Source organism: Carex rostrata, chromosome 12 (genome assembly GCF_964058835.1).
Source record: "Carex rostrata chromosome 12, lpCarRost1.2, whole genome shotgun sequence".
Lineage (NCBI taxonomy): Eukaryota > Viridiplantae > Streptophyta > Magnoliopsida > Poales > Cyperaceae > Carex > Carex rostrata.
The window spans coordinates 9,977,235-9,995,612 of record NC_135929.1 but is presented as its reverse complement, the minus strand read 5'-3'; the positions used below and the strand labels follow the sequence as shown (position 1 = coordinate 9,995,612).

Sequence of the window (18,378 nt, the reverse complement as noted above, 5' to 3'; positions counted from 1 at the left end):
GTCTAAATCATGTTTTTATGACAGGTACATACCTAAATTTCTCTTCTTCTTTTTTTTCAAATAATCAAACTTTTACAAAATATCCACAAAATATCTGTTTCAGTTTTCTAAATAATTGTTAACTATTTTTTAGAAACTAAAATCTCCAAAAAGTTTCTAAACTTTCATATCTCTTAAAATTAGTTTAGAGTTTCTATTACCACGTCAGCAATAAATTAAAAATCAACTCAATTTTGAATATATTGCCTCTTTCATTTTTCTATTTTGATTTATAAATCTACCTAGAAAAAATTTGGTTTCTGAAATGGCAAATAGGATTCATGACTATTATAATAATAAAAAAAAATAAAAAGGAACAGCTCATTTCCAACTACACTGGTACAAATAGAATTGATTCCTCCAATTGTACATATACAATTAAGTCAAGAAAGATCTGCATCTTTCTCCACAATTGAGGGGCCTGATCATGCCTTTATTTCTATCATCATTTAGCACAACTAACAAGATGTCCAGACCCACATATTTGGCAGCTTCTGCCAAGATTCATCAAAAAAAGACAAGATGTCAAGACTCAAATTTTAACTTCTGGCCAACCAAATTTTAATTGCCATAGGTAGAACATTTATTCAGGAGAAGCAAGAACTGAAATGTTTCACTTACAAGTAATAGACTGGCTTATAAAATGGTAAGCTCAATTATATTTTAGAAACAGTCAAAATGAAATTGGAATTTGTTGCTACCTGTCCATTGTCATTGTTAAAATTAAGTTTCACATGTAGCCTTATAAAACAGAATCTGAAATAAAAATGAGTATTTTATAGACACCTTATAAAAGAAGTATATACCAAGCAATGATCTTTGACAGTATGCCTTGGCACTGCACAGTACAACACAATGACATAACCATTTACCTCTTTATATTTGCACCCGAGTAGGGTATTATCTTTGACACACTAGATTTCCATTCTTTGGCCTCACTTGATTCCTTCTCCTGAAGTAACATAAACACAACAGTATGTGTCAATAAAAAAAATAGGAGCTTGACATTGTATTTTAACAAGGGTTATATTCCTTCCGCAATTTCTTTTCAACAAAATGACAACTCTGCCTCTCTCTCTCATTTCTTTACCTGTAACTAAGGAATTATGAATATTTGGAGAAATTTGGAAGAAATTAAGCTTATAGAATCAGAATCAGAATCTATTAACCAAGTTAAAACAAATAACACCAAAAAAAATATGAGGTATGAAACAAGAAGGAAATTCGAACAAAAAAAGAATAAGGTTTTTTTATCAAGGTATTGCAGGTAAGTCCAATTTCTTAAATTGCAAAACAGTTCTATTTGAATTGTAAAAAACATAAAACCAACTCCTGTAACACGAACAAATCAATTTTATAATTGAAAGGTATACCACCGAATTACTCCTTATGACATTTATCCATGTATTCAAGGTTTTCCTTGAAGTCGTCTTAACTGGCATTTCTAACAGGCAAAACCATCCAACATCAGAATCAATGAAAGGCATTATATTGTAGTTATTTTAATTTGATTTGGATGTCACTACACATGCCTTCTTGTAACTTGAATTTCTTTTATTTAGTAAAATTTGACGAGAGGCATTTCAGACTGTCCTTCACAAAAGAAAACATTAAGCTGGACAAAACAATTTCCATCTGAAAAGCATCTCACCAGATGACTCAAAACCATCTCTTAATCAATTGTTACCTCCAGTGATATTGCCAGGTCAGAACTAAAGGACCAAATTAATGCTCTTTTAGAAAACTCAACATCTATAATGCATAATTTGAACCCATAAATGTCATGCAATCATGAAAGATATGAAGGAAAAAAGCACTAAGTTGTCAATCCAATCATATACTTTTCTCATAATTTAATTATTCCAATGAACCTTTCCTACTCTTTGAAATCAGCAAATATTAACACTAATAAAAAATTGCCCCGAACCATTTGAATTTCACGCATAATGTGGGCTCTTAATCGACATTAGGTGTGTGTTTAGCTGAATTTGATAAAGGTCGCACAAATTTGGAGATCTAAACCAAAAAAAAAAAATCACCAAATTGGGTTACTAATTGTATAGAAGCATAAAAGAAATTAGAAGTTATTACTAACCTACACGCAAGGAAGGGCGTAATTTGGTGTCGCAACGTTAGATATTACCAATCCCAGTTTGGAAAACGAATCTATATTCAATGAGAGAAATTAAGGAAAAGCTTACTTGGTAAAGGTTGCAGCCACCAAATGTTTTAAATATGGGCTCTATTTTCACATAGATCAACTTTTAGGCCCCGATACCATCCATATTTCAGACTATTTTTACAATCAATTTTACTTGTATGTATTTATGAGCTCAAATGAGAGCATGCATGATATATGGGGATCTTAATTTTTGATGCAGGACTGGAGATTTTTCCTAAGAAAATTTATATAAATATGGTCCAAACTATTTTTTTTGTGCTTCCAAGGATAGTCGGAGAGATTTATGTTTTGATAGTTAGAGAAGCATAATTAGAGCTGAGACATTTTATTTTCGATCATTTTTCTTATAATATCTTTAATGTGGCGAAAAATATGGGTCCAACTATGATTTTTGTTCCACTTTACTTATTATTTTTAAGAATTTTTGCGGTAACAATTATGTGGCCCGACCTAAAGTGAATTGAAATAGAGGTATATGTGGATCTATAGTCTACAATTATCTTAGAACCCCAAATGTACGAGTTTCTTGATGAACCTCTCAACTTTTCTTTAGTGGCCTAATTTTCATTTGGATCATCTTCCACTATATATATACCGCTCTTATGCTTCTGAATTTATATATACCCTTGTAATTACTTTTTTGGTTTACAAAATTACAATAAACAAGAAAATGATATTCTTTCTTTATCTTATCACACTACAAATCTCGACTGAAGCATCTGTGAAAAATACAAGTATACAAAAAAATAAAAAAAAATAGAGAAATTCTCCCTCAAGTACTTAACCAAATAAAAAGACAGATGGCATATATATATATATATATAGAGATAGGCTAATGTGCTTTCGGTAGCATATGGGCCGAAATACACACGGTCCAAATTTGAAATTTCAAAATCCAAACGGTCAATCCGAACCGTTCATCTTCTTCTCCATATTAATATCTGCTTGGAGACCAAATTTTACAATTTTCTGAATTTTTTTACTATTTATTAAACCACTTTGAAAATCGCTAATCCAACGGTTGTACTGTTTTGTGCAACCACCGTTGGATCAACAATTTTTCAAAGTGGCTTAATAAATAGTAAAAAAATTCAAAAAAATGTAAAATTTGGTCTCCAAGCAGATATTAATATGGAGAAGAAGATGAACGGTTCGGATTGACCGTTTGGATTTTGAAATTTCAAATTTGGACCGTGTGTATTTCGGCCCATATGCTACCGAAAGCATATTAGCCTATCTCTATATATATATATATATATATATATAAAGAAAAGTGTAGTAACATGTTCCATTAATTTCTTAATTGTAAAAATAATAAAATAATAATAACAGTGTTGGGGTTCACACACGGAAGCGTTTCAAGGAGTAATTTTGTCGAATACCTTGCGGGCATACACTAATATCTAACCAAATAGAGAAATATGAAAGTTAAACAAGAAGCCAACTCAAGCAAGCAATCAAGCACAGAAAATAAAAGAGAGACACAAGATTTACGTGGAAACCCTTTCGGAAAAAAACCACGGGAACACACGGCGTAAATTCACTATATCAAGGAGTCTTTACAATTACAAGGGGATAATCAAGTCATTAACACTCACTCTAACACTCTCTTACCATTTCATACACTAATAAACAAGATTTCCAAGTGACAAACAGATCCACATGAGAAAGTTATTCAGTGCTTGCTATCAACAAGAGAAAACGCTGCACCATAGTGCAATTTGAAGAACACAATTTTCAGAAAATATCAGCTTTGACAACCCTGAGCTTCTATCACAATCACTAGGCTTTTGATTCAACGAGGTGGCTTCATATGATTACTGCATTTACATGCCGTTAATTTTGAAGTCAACTCCCAGCAAAATCAGTTTAGAAAAATTATTATTTACCAAGGCAACAACACATGCATGCACTTTTCAGCATTGAGACTAATGCAAATATATTTTGCTAATTTGTAAATGATACCCAACCATTAAATAAGACTAATGATAGTTTATCCAAAAAATTAATGAACAATTTAGACTCAACTGAAATTGGCCCTGCTTTCTAAGCACAAATTGAACTACTGTAAAAATGAGAATTGAGTCAACTACACTCCGAAGTTGTGTTCTAAGTAACGATATATAATATAACAAAATGATTTTCTACAGTTCATATGATCAAAATCTACGGCCATATCAGTGTATTTCATGCCTGATTAAACCTCAATTTCTAACAGCAGAGCATATTTTGCAATTTACACAGTGGTAATATAATTTTCAGATTTGAACTTCAAAAATGTCAAAATAGATATCTAAAGAAGTGTGAAATCAAATACATACTGTTTTGGTCACTTTCAACTGATAAATCAGCAGCCCAACTCCACGTCTCTACAAAAGAATGTACAAATGAAGAGAAGTTAGTCCAATTTAGTGAATGAATGATATAGAAAAACTACTGCTAATTCAGATACTTTAACATTTTATTGTATAACAAATTCCAGATTAGACCCGAACTGAAGTTGGCCAACCATAAGCAGAGCATTCAAGCGGACAAATTATAAATCATAATATGACAAATGCAGTATCAAGTACTAGATTTCACCACCAAAGTTACTAATCCTACATTTATAATTTGCTACATGAGAAGATTCCTCTGTCTTACTCAAAGAAATATGATAGAATGAGATGATTCAAAATTATATAGCAAGGAGAAAATGAAATGTACCTCACAAATGATGATATCTTTAAGATCGCACTGATGAACAAGGGATATTGCATGATGACATCAAGCGAGTTAGGTCTCCTATTTTGCTGGATCGACCCCGTTCTTCAATCTTTAGCTTTGGGATCTCAGAGATTAGGTGCCAATACTTGCCGTGCTTTTGCAAATCCCTTTGCAAGAGGGGACACCCACTGATCTCTAAACGATCAAGGCTCCTTAATCGCTGTAATAGTCCTTCTGGAAGGATCCTTATTTTGGGGCACTTGCTGAATTCAAGGTCCTTGAGTGATTCAAGACCTTGCATCCCTTCTGGCAAAGATTCTAGGTTGAAGCAATCATTAATCGAGAGATGTTCAAGAGCAATTAGGCATCCTATGCTTGACGGTAAGAAGTTCAAACTTTTAAATGAACTAATTATTAGCTCTTTGAGACCCACCAAACTACATAACCATTCTGGTAAGCTTTCCAGCTTTACGCAACCATGCATGCCCAATATCTCAAGAGATCTTGGCAGTTTGGGAACTTCAACCACATTCGGGCAACAAATGATAGAAAAATCTTGAAGTTTTGGCAATAGGACTTGCCTTGTTGACATCTCTACAAGTGGCTCCGATAATGATCCGATAAAGTTACTGCAACTGTTAATACTTATTTTTTGTAAGTATATGAGATTACTGAGCTCTTCCTCCGGCCAAAAGGTAAGGCTATCACAATTTGCGATATAAAGATGTTCAATAAATCTGAAGCATTTCCACAACCATAAAGATGAGTTGGATGGAATAGATGAGCAAAAAATGTTGCCATCACTGATAGATACTTCTCGAAGAGCTGTTGCATTAACATCAACATCAACACTCAGCTCTGCACCTTCTCTTCCATCTGTTGGTGGTATGATGTAGTTGAATCCTTTGATAGTTAATTTCTCGAGAGACACCCAAGGTTTAAAAGAGAGAGTTTTATCTGCATTATTTTCCCTTCCACCTCTACTTTCAAGGGTGAGCATGCGGATAGTTGTTAATCTACTTACAGAGCACGATAGTGTTTGGTTTTCTTCAATTGTCATTTTTTCCAGTAAAGGTGCGATAGGTATGGCAGTTAGCTTGGGACAACGAGTGATCTGCAGCTCAGTTAGCACAGGAAAAATCAGTGATGTCTTTTCAGAAACATCACCTTCACACCAACAATCCAAATTTGACAGGCCTATTAAAATCAAGGATTTCAGTGATGGAAAAGTTATGGGTGCATCTTCACCACCTTTAGCACTCATAAATACACCACAACAAAGATGCCTCAAATTATCCATATAAGTTATGTACAAGGTTTGAAGAAGAGGTAGCATATACAATGGTGGTACACTGGTGCACCACGTACATTCAATTATATATAGCGTTACTAGGTTTTCCAGCATTTGATACTCTGTCATCCAGACGGGAAAATTGTATCCTCTGTATGCATTGATTTGTAGATTTTTTAACTTATTACAAGGTTTAAGTGCAGCCAACACCTCAAGATGAAGAATCACTGCCTCTGAGCAACAAAATATAGGTCTTACATTTACCGGCAATCGCCAACATAGCTCCAAGTGCTCCAAATTTTGTTTAGAAACCATATTTGCTTCTCTTGCATCTCTAGCATCTTGTATTTCCCTTAGATTATAGATACATAGTTGACCCCCTAGATTTAAGGTCTTGAGTTCCCCAATTCTATTTTGTACACCAGTTCCAACTATGTAATGTGTTAATGTCTGTAAATATTGTAGTTCTCCGAGGCTTGGTGGCATGCACTTCAATTTATAAGAATAATCCATGTAGAAATGCCGAAGGCTCTTCATATATCTCATTCCTTCAGGTAGTTTTGAAAGGTTTGAACAATTATAGAGCCTAAGAGTTTGCAAAAGATAGAGCGTGCTAATTGTTTCAGATATTGTTGTCAAATTATACACCGAAAGCTCGAGATATCTAAGGTGCTTCATAGTTCTCAGGGTCGTCATATTTTTAATAGGGTTGTTACACACGTGTAGTATTCGTAAGAAGTTAGATTTCACATATCCAACATCTTCCACATTATAAAATTCTCTCCTTGTAGATAAAATGAGACTACGGGTAGTAGGAAAGCATTTAATGGCTACATTATTTTCCATGGGATTTCCCAATAAGATATGTCGCACATTGTATTTGGGTGTATTATTCATTTGTAATGGTCGCACAATAGAGAGGCATTCATCTCTCATCACAGATTGTGCAAGATCGTGCATAAGATCATGCATTTTGCACGTGGTTTGAAAGTAAAATCTATGTTCAAAATTATTGTATGTGTCAAAACAAAATGTTTTCTCAAGATTTTGGAAGAAGGACCTCAAAGCCAACTCATTAAAAATATCACTACCCGACATTTCAAGACCTCCCGACCCGTCAGATGGAATAAATCCATGGGCCATCCAATACTGAACCAATTTTTCTTTTTCCATCACATAATCCTTTGGAAATATTGCACAGAAAGCAAAACATTGCTTCATGTATGAAGGCAAATGGTCATAGCTTAGCCTCAATACTGGCAAAACACCACCATCATCCTTAGCATGCTTATTTTCCCATATCATGCTCTGTTCGAGCACTGCTAACCACTGACCTACCTCATTTTTATAACTCATTAAGCTACCAAGTGTTTTAATGGCTAGCGGTAGTCCCTGACAATTCTTGACCAACTTTTTTCCAATTTCAACAAGCTCTTCGCATTCTCCTACTCTCATACCAAAGGCCCTTCTATGAAATAATTTCCATGAATCCTCCTCATTGAAGTATCCCAAATTATATTTCGGTATTGTACCCATTACATCTGCCACTATGCCACTCCTCGTGGTAACAAGCACAACGCTCCCTAAATCACCACAGTTCAATAGATCTCTCAGTTGTTCCCACTTCTCTCCATTTTCATTCCAAACATCATCCAATACAAGAAGATATCGCTTTCCGTGTATCTCTTTACGTAAACGCTTCTGGAGCAACTCCATGTTGTTACTGGGAACTTTGCAGTCCTCTTCAACTATTGTATCAATGATCAATTTTGTGAGAGCTCCAACATCAAACTCCTCTGACACACAAACCCATACGAGTAATTTGAAGTGGTCTTTTACCCTTGGGTCGTTGTAGACTAGCTGGGCAAGGGTGGTTTTTCCGAGCCCTCCCATCCCAACTACTGGCAAGACCATGAGATTCTCACTCGGACACACCCGAGTCAACAAGGTCACTAATTTTTCCTTATCACCTTCCCTCCCTATAACCTCAGATTCAATTACGTGAGAATGGGTTCCGACATGCTGAAGAACACGCCCTTGCCGGCCTTGAACAAATTTGAACCTCTCCATCTCAGTGACTAACTCATCGATCCTCCCCACAACCTTCTTCAACTTTTTACTCATCTTGTACCGAAACAGAACTGGATTTTCAACAGAGAAAAAACCACTTACATTCCCGGCCTTATGGCCGCGTGCCACAGCATCCTGGCGCAGCTCCTCATAACAGAACTCATCGAGAACGTCGTCAGCATCATAGGCAGCTGATTTGAGCTTGGCCAGCCAGGATTTCACAGATGGTTTTGCATCCCCTTGCTCCTCAGCATCAGTAAGTACGTCCTGTACCGCGAGCAGCTTGTCGTGGAGTTTCTCGCGCTGGTCATCAATGCCCCACATCTCACCCATCCGCTGCACCAGTGAATCTGTTGATTTCTGCAACACAATTCGTATCAGAGATGATAGCAACAGGTCTGCCATTGCTGATTTGGAAATTGGAAGTATCTCAGAGTAAAAACTAAAAGGCTTAAGCAAGAAGAAGAAGAGATTTTGGAAAAGAGAAATGGGATAGAGCAGTGCAAATTTTGAGATTCAGAGTTCCATTCAGGCGTGGGAGGCTAGATCCACAGTTCACTCCCCGAGATGAAGAATCTCGCACATGGGAGGCAAGATCCAGAATTCACTGCCTGGGATCATGAGCTGCTCTTTTTTTATTCAAATTTACTCTCTTGCATTATGATGTGTTGCTATACAATATTCTAGTTTTATTGAATAATAATTACAGCCTTTGAAATCGAGACTTGGAGACAATAATATACATATATAGTTCCCACTTCCCGATTTTTTTATTTATATCCAAAAAATAAATTAAATTTTAAAAAATAACCGAACCGGCTTTGAAATTTAAAATCTACCCAAACCGGTTAACCGTTAACCGGACCCATGGTTTGGGTTAACGGTTAACCGGACCCTTTAAAAGAGTCCGGTTAACCGTTAACCGGACCCAAACCATGGGTCCGGTTAACGGTTAACCGGATTCGTTGGTTCGCTTAACCGTTAACCGAACCCAATTTTTTTTTTTTTTTAACTTTTTTTTAAAACAGAAAATTTTTAATTTTTTCATTTTTCTATTGAAAATATACATGAAAATTCGTATTTAGATTTATCAAATTTACACCAAAAATTTTTGTAAATCAAATATGAAATTTAAAATTATAGAAAAATACACATACACATACACATATACATATATATATACATATACATAAATAATATACGGTTACCAATTTTTTTTTTTTTTTTACTTTTTTTTAAAACAGAAAATTTTAATTTTTTTTATTTTTCTATTGAAAATATACATGAAAATTTGTATTTAGATTTATCAAATTTACACCAAAAAATTTTGTAAATCAAATATGAAATTTAAAATTATAGAAAAATACACATACACATACACATATACATATACATATACATATACATATACATATACATATACATATACATATACATATACATATACATATACATATACATATACATATACATATACATAAATAATATACGGTTACCATTTTTTTTTTTTTTACTTTTTTTTTAAAACAGAAAATTTTTAATTTTTTTTATTTTTCTATTGAAAATATACATGAAAATTCGTATTTAGATTTATCAAATTTACACCAAAAATTTTTGTAAATCAAATATAAAATTTAAAATTATAGAAAAATACACATACACATACACATACACATACACATATACATATACATATACATAAATAATATACGGTTACCAAATTATTATTTTTTTTTTTACTTTTTTTACTTTTTTTTAAAACAGAAAATTTTAATTTTTTTTATTTTTCTATTGAAAATATACATGAAAATTCGTATTTAGATTTATCAAATTTACACCAAAAAAATTTGTAAATCAAATATGAAATTTAAAATTATAGAAAAATACACATACACATATACATATACATATTATATATGAAATTTAAAATAATATGTATATGTATATGTATATGTATATGTATATGTATATGTATATGTATATGTATATGTATATGTGTTCGCGTGAAAGCGCAACGCAAGTTTCGGTACGCTTGGGAGCGTACCTTTTAAAACCGCGGTTACACCGTCCGATTAGGGTTGCAAGTGCACAACCCTATCGAGGAGTATAATCGGGTATCGATCCACAGGGACGGTTTCTTTGTCTAGAATTTACTTATCTTGACTAAAGACTAGAAGTGAGAAAGAAGGAGTTTTGGTATTTAATTTTCCTAAAGAATCAATTCAAACAATCAAACAATGCAATAGAATAGTAACTGTGCAAGGAAAGGTATAAACTGTGTTTTGATTTAGGATAAAAGATGTTTCAAGGGTTTCAGACTTCATCTCTGATTTGCCTCTAGTGGTACGGGTCTTACCAAGTTGGTACGGCTAGGCCGCACCAACCTGGTCCGACCAAGCCGAGTGGGGCTTGGTACGGGTAGGCCGCACCACTCTTGTAAGACCCGTACTGATTTACCAGAACAGAGCTTACAAGTTCGAGTTGATGCATTTCTTGCTGGTACCTCGTATTAAACTCTTGAGAAAGGTTCAATTGACCATACCTAAGGTTCCTAAACCTCAACTCTCGTTTGTTGGTTCAAGATCTAGGTTTGGGAGTCAATTCTTCACCTTCTAGGGTTTCTAAACCTCAACTCTCGTGTTTTGGTCCAGATCCTCTAGTTGATTGATTGGAGATCTAAGGTATCCTCTAATCTGTCAATTAGGGGAGAATTCAACCTTTCGGCTTCAATTCGAACAAGTCTACCTAAAGAGATTGGTTTGGTTGAGAGAAGGCAATGGTCACATGACCTTGTTAGGGTTGATCTACCACTATAGGCACACCACATGCAATCACAGCAAGACAAAGTAATCAAGACAAGCAAATACACAATCAATACAATCAAAAGAGTTCATACAAGATCCAAATCAAGAAAAGCAACACAAATCAAGAAAATCCATCTACAAATCCTAGAAACAATGATCAACTACTCACAAGTCATAGATCTGTCCAGAAATACAAATAAAGAGATAAAGAGAGGCATGATAGAACTAGATCGAAGATCGGGAATGGAGAAGGGGTTGATCCGTCAATTTTCGCCTCTTCCTCTTCCTTCTTCTTCTCTCCTTGCTCCTTTGCTCTCTTTCTCTCTTTCTCTGAGCTCTCCATCTGGAATGGAATGAAATCCTCGAAAATGGAGAGATCCCTCGCTTTATATAGCCTCTGTCAAGATTTGAATTCTGTCAGGCGGCATCTATGTACGGCCCGTACCAAGGTGGTACGGCTAGGCCGTACAAGATGGGAAAGAGCTGGATCGGCCAAGTCTGGTGCGGCCCGTACCAAGCGAACCAACGAATCCGGTTAACCGTTAACCGGACCCATGGTTTGGGTCCGGTTAACGGTTAACCGGTTTGGGTAGATTTCAAATTTCAAAGCCGGTTCAGTTATTTTTTAAAATTTAATTTATTTTTTGGATATAAATAAAAAAATCGGCCCACTTCCTTATCCCTGACCACGTGCTTACTGAGTCACTGTTTTATTACAGTTAGCACCCAATTACGCAAAACAGCCCGCATTGTTAGGTAATTGCAATTTTGCCACATTACAAACTGGTTAGCAATTTTAAATAGGGCTGTTAATGAGTTGAGCCGGCTCACAAATCAATGAGTTGAGCGGCTCAATATTTTATAACGAATTGGATTCGAAATTGAAAAAAAATCGAACTCGACTCGGCTCGCTTTTGAAATTTGAAATTTAAAAAAAAAAAATTGAAATCGGTGAAAAAAAATGTGAAAGCAGTGGAAAAACCAGTTATTTCCTAGTGACATGCAAAAAAAAATCTTTGCATGGAAGACTGAGTCTAGATTTTATTCTACTATGGATATTTAAATTTCGAAGAAATCAGCTCTGATAAGTTAATTGACAATTAATATGTCACAAAGTGGAATCGATGCAGTTTTTCTTGGAATTCAGTTACGAAATTTGGAGGCAAGTGTGTTTTGATTGATCTAGAAAAATAACAAAAGACAATAGCTTGAAAATAAACCTAGGAAAATAAGTACAAATATGAGCTAGCTCACGAGCCAAGCCGAGTCAAGCCAAGTGTTTACATGAGCTGAGCCGAGCCGAGCTTTTTTCTTTCAAAAGTGAGCCGAGTTACAGCCGAATCATTTTGCTTATCTCATTGAGCGGAGCTGAGTTTGAGCAGAACCGTAATCATTAGCAGCCCGAATTTTAATTTCACCGGATGACCGAATTTGTTATTTCGTTCTAGTCAGAAAATTCTACCCATTTGCATTCTTCTCAGGAAATTCTCCTCGTATTAAAAAGAAATGTTATTTACATTTTCCTCTAATTTTTTGTTAGAAAATAAAATGGAATGATGATAAAACATTATGAATCCAATTTTCCCTTACCAACATTATTTGTTAACACAATACGACTCACCAAATATCAGATTTATTGGCAATTATTCCAATCGTACCCTTTTGAAAATTTAATGTTTAAAAAGTTATTTTTTAATAGTACATATAAAAAAAAATGGCAGTTTCACACTGATGGGAACAAACACTACTACAAAAAACAAATTTACCATCGCCCCTTTATCATCGGATGTGATTCCGCACAGATGGTGTACATCACGAGTGGCAGCATTGTAATTACTTTGAATTTTTTACCGTCTATTCAATAAAAACAACCAATGGTATTGACAGACCCCCTCCTTTGCCATCAGTTAAATTTCACGAACAGTTAGTACTGGATGACTATCCAATATTGGTTTGGCTAAACGGGCGATGACACTGGGGAGATTACTTTTACCATCTGGTGTGTTATATGATCCGTTGGTGTTGGGTTGATCAACACTGACTGATATCCTTACTGGACCGATGAAGATATATTTTAGTGGCAGTGGTGGTAAATAATTAGAACCTAGGCCATGCATGTACATTAGTTTAACCGATGGTGTTCTCCAAATATAAAAGGGCGGGTCCTTAGTAATTTTATCTTCCAGTTGTCTCCCTGTGAGCGAATTTAAAGCGAGCAACTACTTGTCTGTACACGAATTTAAGGCGATATATATATATATAGAGGTTGGCTAAGATCAAAGTGGTAGTTCCTGAGCTTTGGTGCTACCAATTTATTTTTAAATTTTTAAATTTCAAAACGTCGATCCGAACCATTCAAGTTGTTCTCCATATTAAATTGTGCTTGGAGACCAAATTTTCCATTTTTCTGAATTTTTTTACTATTTATTAAGCCACTTTGAAAACAACTGATCCAACGGTGGCTTCTGATTTTACTGTTTTGTTAAGCCACCGTTGGATCAACGATTTTCAAAGTGGCTTAATAAATAGTAAAAAAATTCAGCAAAATGTAAAATTTGGTCTCTATTCGCTTACAAAGGTATGCTACAAAGTCTCAGGTACAGCAAGCTGTACCAGTTTAAACCTTGAATCTACTCTCGTCTAAGGTTGCAAGTGCACAACCCTATCCGTATAGCATAATAAGGTATCGATCCTCAGGGACGGTTTAATTCGATTCTAAATTTCTACAAATCCGAGTTAGGTACTAGAAGTGTGAAAGGTTTGGTTTGAATTCGTTTCAATTTCTCAATTCAATAATGAAAGATTACAAAAGAAAGTAAATGTTTGTTTCAGTCAAGTTTAAAATGATGTTTCCAGGGTTTCAGATTTCATCCTCAGCTTTGCCTCTCTGGACCCTCACTCGACTCGCATCATCTCTGATGCGACCCTAGTGATGCGACCCGCATAGTCTCCCATGCGACTCGCATGGCCATCGAGTGAATGCAGCATTTCACCTGTTTCTGAGTTATTCGATTGTGCAAGGTTCTACTGACCCTACCCACGATTCCTGAGCCTCAACTCTCGTTTATTAGCACCAGTAACCTAGTAGAGAATTGCAATTTCACCTTCTTAGATCTACAACTTTCAACTCTCGTTTATTTGTATTCAATCTAAGTCAATTGATCGGTTTGCTAAAGGTATCCACTATCTCTCAATAAATGGAAATCTCACCTTTCGGTTCAATTGATCTATCTTTTCATATTTCTAACCTACCTCAAGTGCTTGATTAAATTGCAAGAAAGATCTAGATCAAGATATTAGAAGAGATGAAAGATTCATTCAACAATAGTCAATAAAATGCAATCACACAATCTCAATCAAGCTTTAAAAGAAAGATACACAATCAATTGATCACAAGAACAACTCAAATTCAAATGAAATACACACAATCAAAGCTTTAGACTACATCAACCCTAGAAACAAAGAAGGATCTACTCAAACAACATCATAAAAGAAGAGAGAAGAGATAGGATCATGATAGAACCAATTGAAGCAATCTTGCAAGGATCTTCCCTCCTTCCTCTCTTTCTTGATCAACACTCCAATTCTTGAGGCTTTGAATCTTCAAATTTCGGAACTCCCTCTCTGGTGACAGAGGTGGTCTATTTATAGACCTTTCAAAACGGTTGCTTCAATTCTGGGCCCTTATTGGGCCTTTGCTGTCTGCTCTGGAAGCTCGCGATGCGACCCGCATCACCACTGAAGCGACCCGCATCGGAGTGTGATGAATGCGCCTCGCATGCAGTGGTGCTGCGACCTGCTGGTGCGGCTCTGAGTGGTTGATGCGCCTCGCGTCAAGTCTGATGAGGGTCGCATCAAGGTCTCTTAACTTCAGCAATTCACTTGATTTCACCAATTTTCCTGCAAGATAAGAATGAAAGCACAGCAGTACCAATTCTACGCATAATCATTATAATAGATGTTATTTAATGGCTCAAAATTCGTGTTTTGGTACTGAAATTGGTCAAAACAATAGGTCGGATATAGCAATATCAGTCTCCAATCACAATTTAATATGGAGAACAACTTGAACGGTTCGGATCGACGTTTTGAACTTTGAAAGTTGAAAAACAAATTGGTAGCACCAAAGCTCAGGAACTACCACTTTGATCTTAGCCAACCTCTATATATATATATATATATATATATATATATATAGAGAGAGAGAGAGAGAGAGATGGGCTATAGTACATTGCAATGCATAGGCATTTTTGTGCATTTGACCATAAATCACCGGATTCAAAGTCCAAATGACCAATCCAAACCGTTCATCTTGTTCTTCATATTAATATGTGCTTGGAGACAAAATTTTACATTTTTTGGAATTTTTTTACTATTTATTAAGCCACTTTGAAAATAGCTGATCCAACGGTGCCTTTTGATTTTACTGTTACCCTTGGATCAGTGATTTTCAAAGTGGCTTAATAAATAGTAAAAAAATTCAAAAAAATGTAAAATTTGGTCTCCAAGCACATATTAATATGGAGAATAAGATGAACGGTTTGGATTGGTCATTTGGACTTTGAATCCGGTGATGTATGATCAAATGCACAAAAATGCCTATGCATTGCAATGTACCATAGCCCATCTCTCTCTCTCTCTCTCTCTATATATATATATATATATATATAGAGAGAGAGAGAGAGCGAGAGAGAGTAAAGCTAGGGTGTGATGTGCTCACCAAGAGAGTTTGGTGAGCACAACTCCAAAAGTATATCGGATTAACGTCAAACGTCGAATCCAAACCGTTGAAATTCATGTACTTCATGAATGATGCATGAATATGCAAAATTTTGAAAGTTTCGAGTTAATTTGCTACAAGGTCAAGAGGTCAAAGAAATAATAAAAATTGAATATATAAAATAACTTATAAATTAACTTATAAAATGTTCATTTCTTTGACCGCTTGGGGAGCATAGGAGAAATACTGTCGAATTTTTCTTAAATGCTAAATTTTCTTATATTTGTTCACTAATGAGACATAGCATTCAAAGAGTGAGTTATAATTTGCACCAGCCCTATGTATAAGCCATGAATGGAAATGTCACAAGACATTAACTAATCTTGTTCTTATTTTATATCTTTACGTGCAGATATGGATCGTGAGACACAAAGGGTTAGGGAAATTTGGATGTATGGATGCGTAGGATAGCGTAATAGTCCTAAGTTTAGGAAGGATGTTGATGATTTTATAAATTGTGCTGAGAGACATAAGGAAGAGAAGGGAGAAAAAACTATTTGTTGTCCCTATCGTGAATGTTCTAATTTTAAAACGTTTGTTGACTCTATTGATATTAAAGATCATTTGATTAGTAATGGGTTTAGAAGTTAATAGACACGTTGGATATGGTATGGTGAGAGTCCATGAAAAGGAGAAATTGTTGGTGGTGTTGGGCAAACTAGCAATGGTGCTGGTAATTGTAATAATAGTGATGAAATTAATGCAAATGAGGTTTCTAATAGGGAAAATAGAGAAATTGGTGAGGATATTGGTAATGGAGAAATTGGTAGTGAATTTGGTTGTGATGATTATGATTCAGACCTTAATGATGACGACTTTGATGATATTTATCTTGAGGTTGAGCAAGATTTACGAAAAAGATATACGAACGGTTTTCAGATAAATTTAAAAATGATTACAAACAAAAATTATATCCTGGTTATACTAGATTTACAAAATTACAAGCTCTTTTGTGACTATATCGTTTGAAGGCGAGTAATGGTTGGAGTGATAAAAATTTCAGTGAATTATTAGAACTCGTAGGAGAGATGCTTTCGGATGACAACGAGCTCCCAAATTCATGTTACAGAGCCAAACAAATGTTGTGTCCATTGAGTCTGAAAGTACAAAGAATACATGCATGTTCGAATTATTGTGTATTGTTTTGATTCCTTGAAAAAAGATATGGCATAATGTCCAAAATGCGGTACAAACTGATATAGGAAACCCGAGACAAATGACGAGAGTAACTGTGATGATGATTTAGACCAGAAAGGACCTCCGGTTAAAGTCTTACATTACCTTCATGTGATATCCATACTGGAACATTTATTCGCAAATCAAAATGATGCAAAATTAATGCGTTGGCATGCCGAAAGCTGGAAAAATGATGGAAAATTATAACACCCCGCAGATGCTTTTCAGTCGAGTAACTTTGACAGAAAGCACAAGGATTTTAGTGATGAGATAAAAAACGTAAATACAAGGAAGCACAAGGTTTAAATGAAACTAAAAGCTGCAAATGTTATCAGAAAGAATGAAACTAAAAGCTGCTAATGTTATATATATATATCAAACTAGTAGGGAACCATCTAAAATTCAAAATTACAACAATTTCCAAACAGGATTTTTTTTGTCTTAATCTCAATTAAAAAAGAGTAACAAATGAAAATAAATATTAACATAAGAAAAAACTATTTAATAATCCATCACATAATAGAACATGCATTAGGATTCTCATCACTAAACATATCCTCTGTTCTTTGACCTACTCTAGCCGGATACATCACGAGCGCCGGCTGTGGCGGATAATGGTACCCGTAATTTCCATGCTCGCGAGAATTGTCGTAACTGCCACCATATCCATGCTTATAATAGTTATGCGACAGAGTAGAAGAAGAATAATTAGCATCTCTATAGCTCATGCTATTTTGAGCTAATGCAGGATGGTATTGTTGATTATTGTAGTATTGTTGGCTGGTATTAGTATATGTGTTGCCATCAGAGTAACCGTACGGCCAAAGGACCACCTTTCTTCCAGTTTTTTGCACCGCCTTTAACGCCTTGTTTTGATCCACCCAGCCGGTTACCGTTACCTTTTGCCTCTCTAAATCTATCTCCACTTGTTCTACACCTTCAATCTTTTGAAGCGCTTTCCTTATTTTCCTCTCACACCCTTGGCAATCCATGTGTACACACATATCTACAATCTGTATTGAAGATAAATTAATATTGGATCTCCATAAAGCATGTGTTAATTTATAAACAAACAAACAAAATGTATTATTAATATTCTTTAATATTAATTGTATATTATTTGTGAGCAAATAATACAACATATTATCAGACATCACATATAGCAAATGAACTCACCGTCATATTGAATGAAGCTCTTTGTTTCCTTCAAATTATTTGCTGAGCCTGAAAGATATTATGCAATGCTTGTTTGTTACTTAATGGTTGCGACTTATGAGAGATATATATACATGAAACAGAGAAGTGATGCCATGCCACGATGACGCGGTAA

General features: G+C 35.0%; 1 protein-coding gene, 1 long non-coding RNA gene and 1 pseudogene across 2 annotated transcripts; all 3 read right to left on the bottom strand.

Moving 5' to 3' along the window:
• Nucleotides 1–3,922: 3,922 nt before the first annotated feature.
• Nucleotides 3,923–5,734, bottom strand: LOC144563366 (uncharacterized). The gene is made up of 3 exons (XR_013514334.1): nucleotides 4,928–5,734; nucleotides 4,543–4,590; nucleotides 3,923–4,041 (listed from the first exon to the last, which is right to left on the bottom strand). It is a non-coding gene; the product is annotated as an uncharacterized LOC144563366 (long non-coding RNA).
• A 45-nt stretch (nucleotides 5,735–5,779) lies between these two features.
• LOC144563610 (putative disease resistance protein RGA3) lies at nucleotides 5,780–8,693 on the bottom strand. Its single transcript, XM_078313092.1, has 2 exons — nucleotides 5,952–8,693; nucleotides 5,780–5,803 (listed from the first exon to the last, which is right to left on the bottom strand). The coding sequence occupies exons 1-2, from the start codon at nucleotides 8,691–8,693 to the stop codon at nucleotides 5,780–5,782; spliced, it is 2,766 nt and encodes a 921-aa protein (XP_078169218.1).
• An 8,867-nt stretch (nucleotides 8,694–17,560) lies between these two features.
• Nucleotides 17,561–18,040, bottom strand: LOC144563609 (heavy metal-associated isoprenylated plant protein 28 pseudogene; annotated as a pseudogene).
• Between the last annotated feature and the right edge of the window lie 338 nt (nucleotides 18,041–18,378).

What these genes read in the sequence shown, in the direction of transcription:
- LOC144563610 (XM_078313092.1), bottom strand. Translation starts at nt 8,693, where the DNA reads ATGGCAGACCTGTTGCTATCATCTCTGATACGAATTGTGTTGCAGAAA. An exon ending in ACCAAACACTATCGTGCTCT is followed by an intron (nt 5,804 to 5,951) that starts GTAAGTAGATTA and finishes TACCACCAACAG; the next exon opens with ATGGAAGAGAAGGTGCAGAG.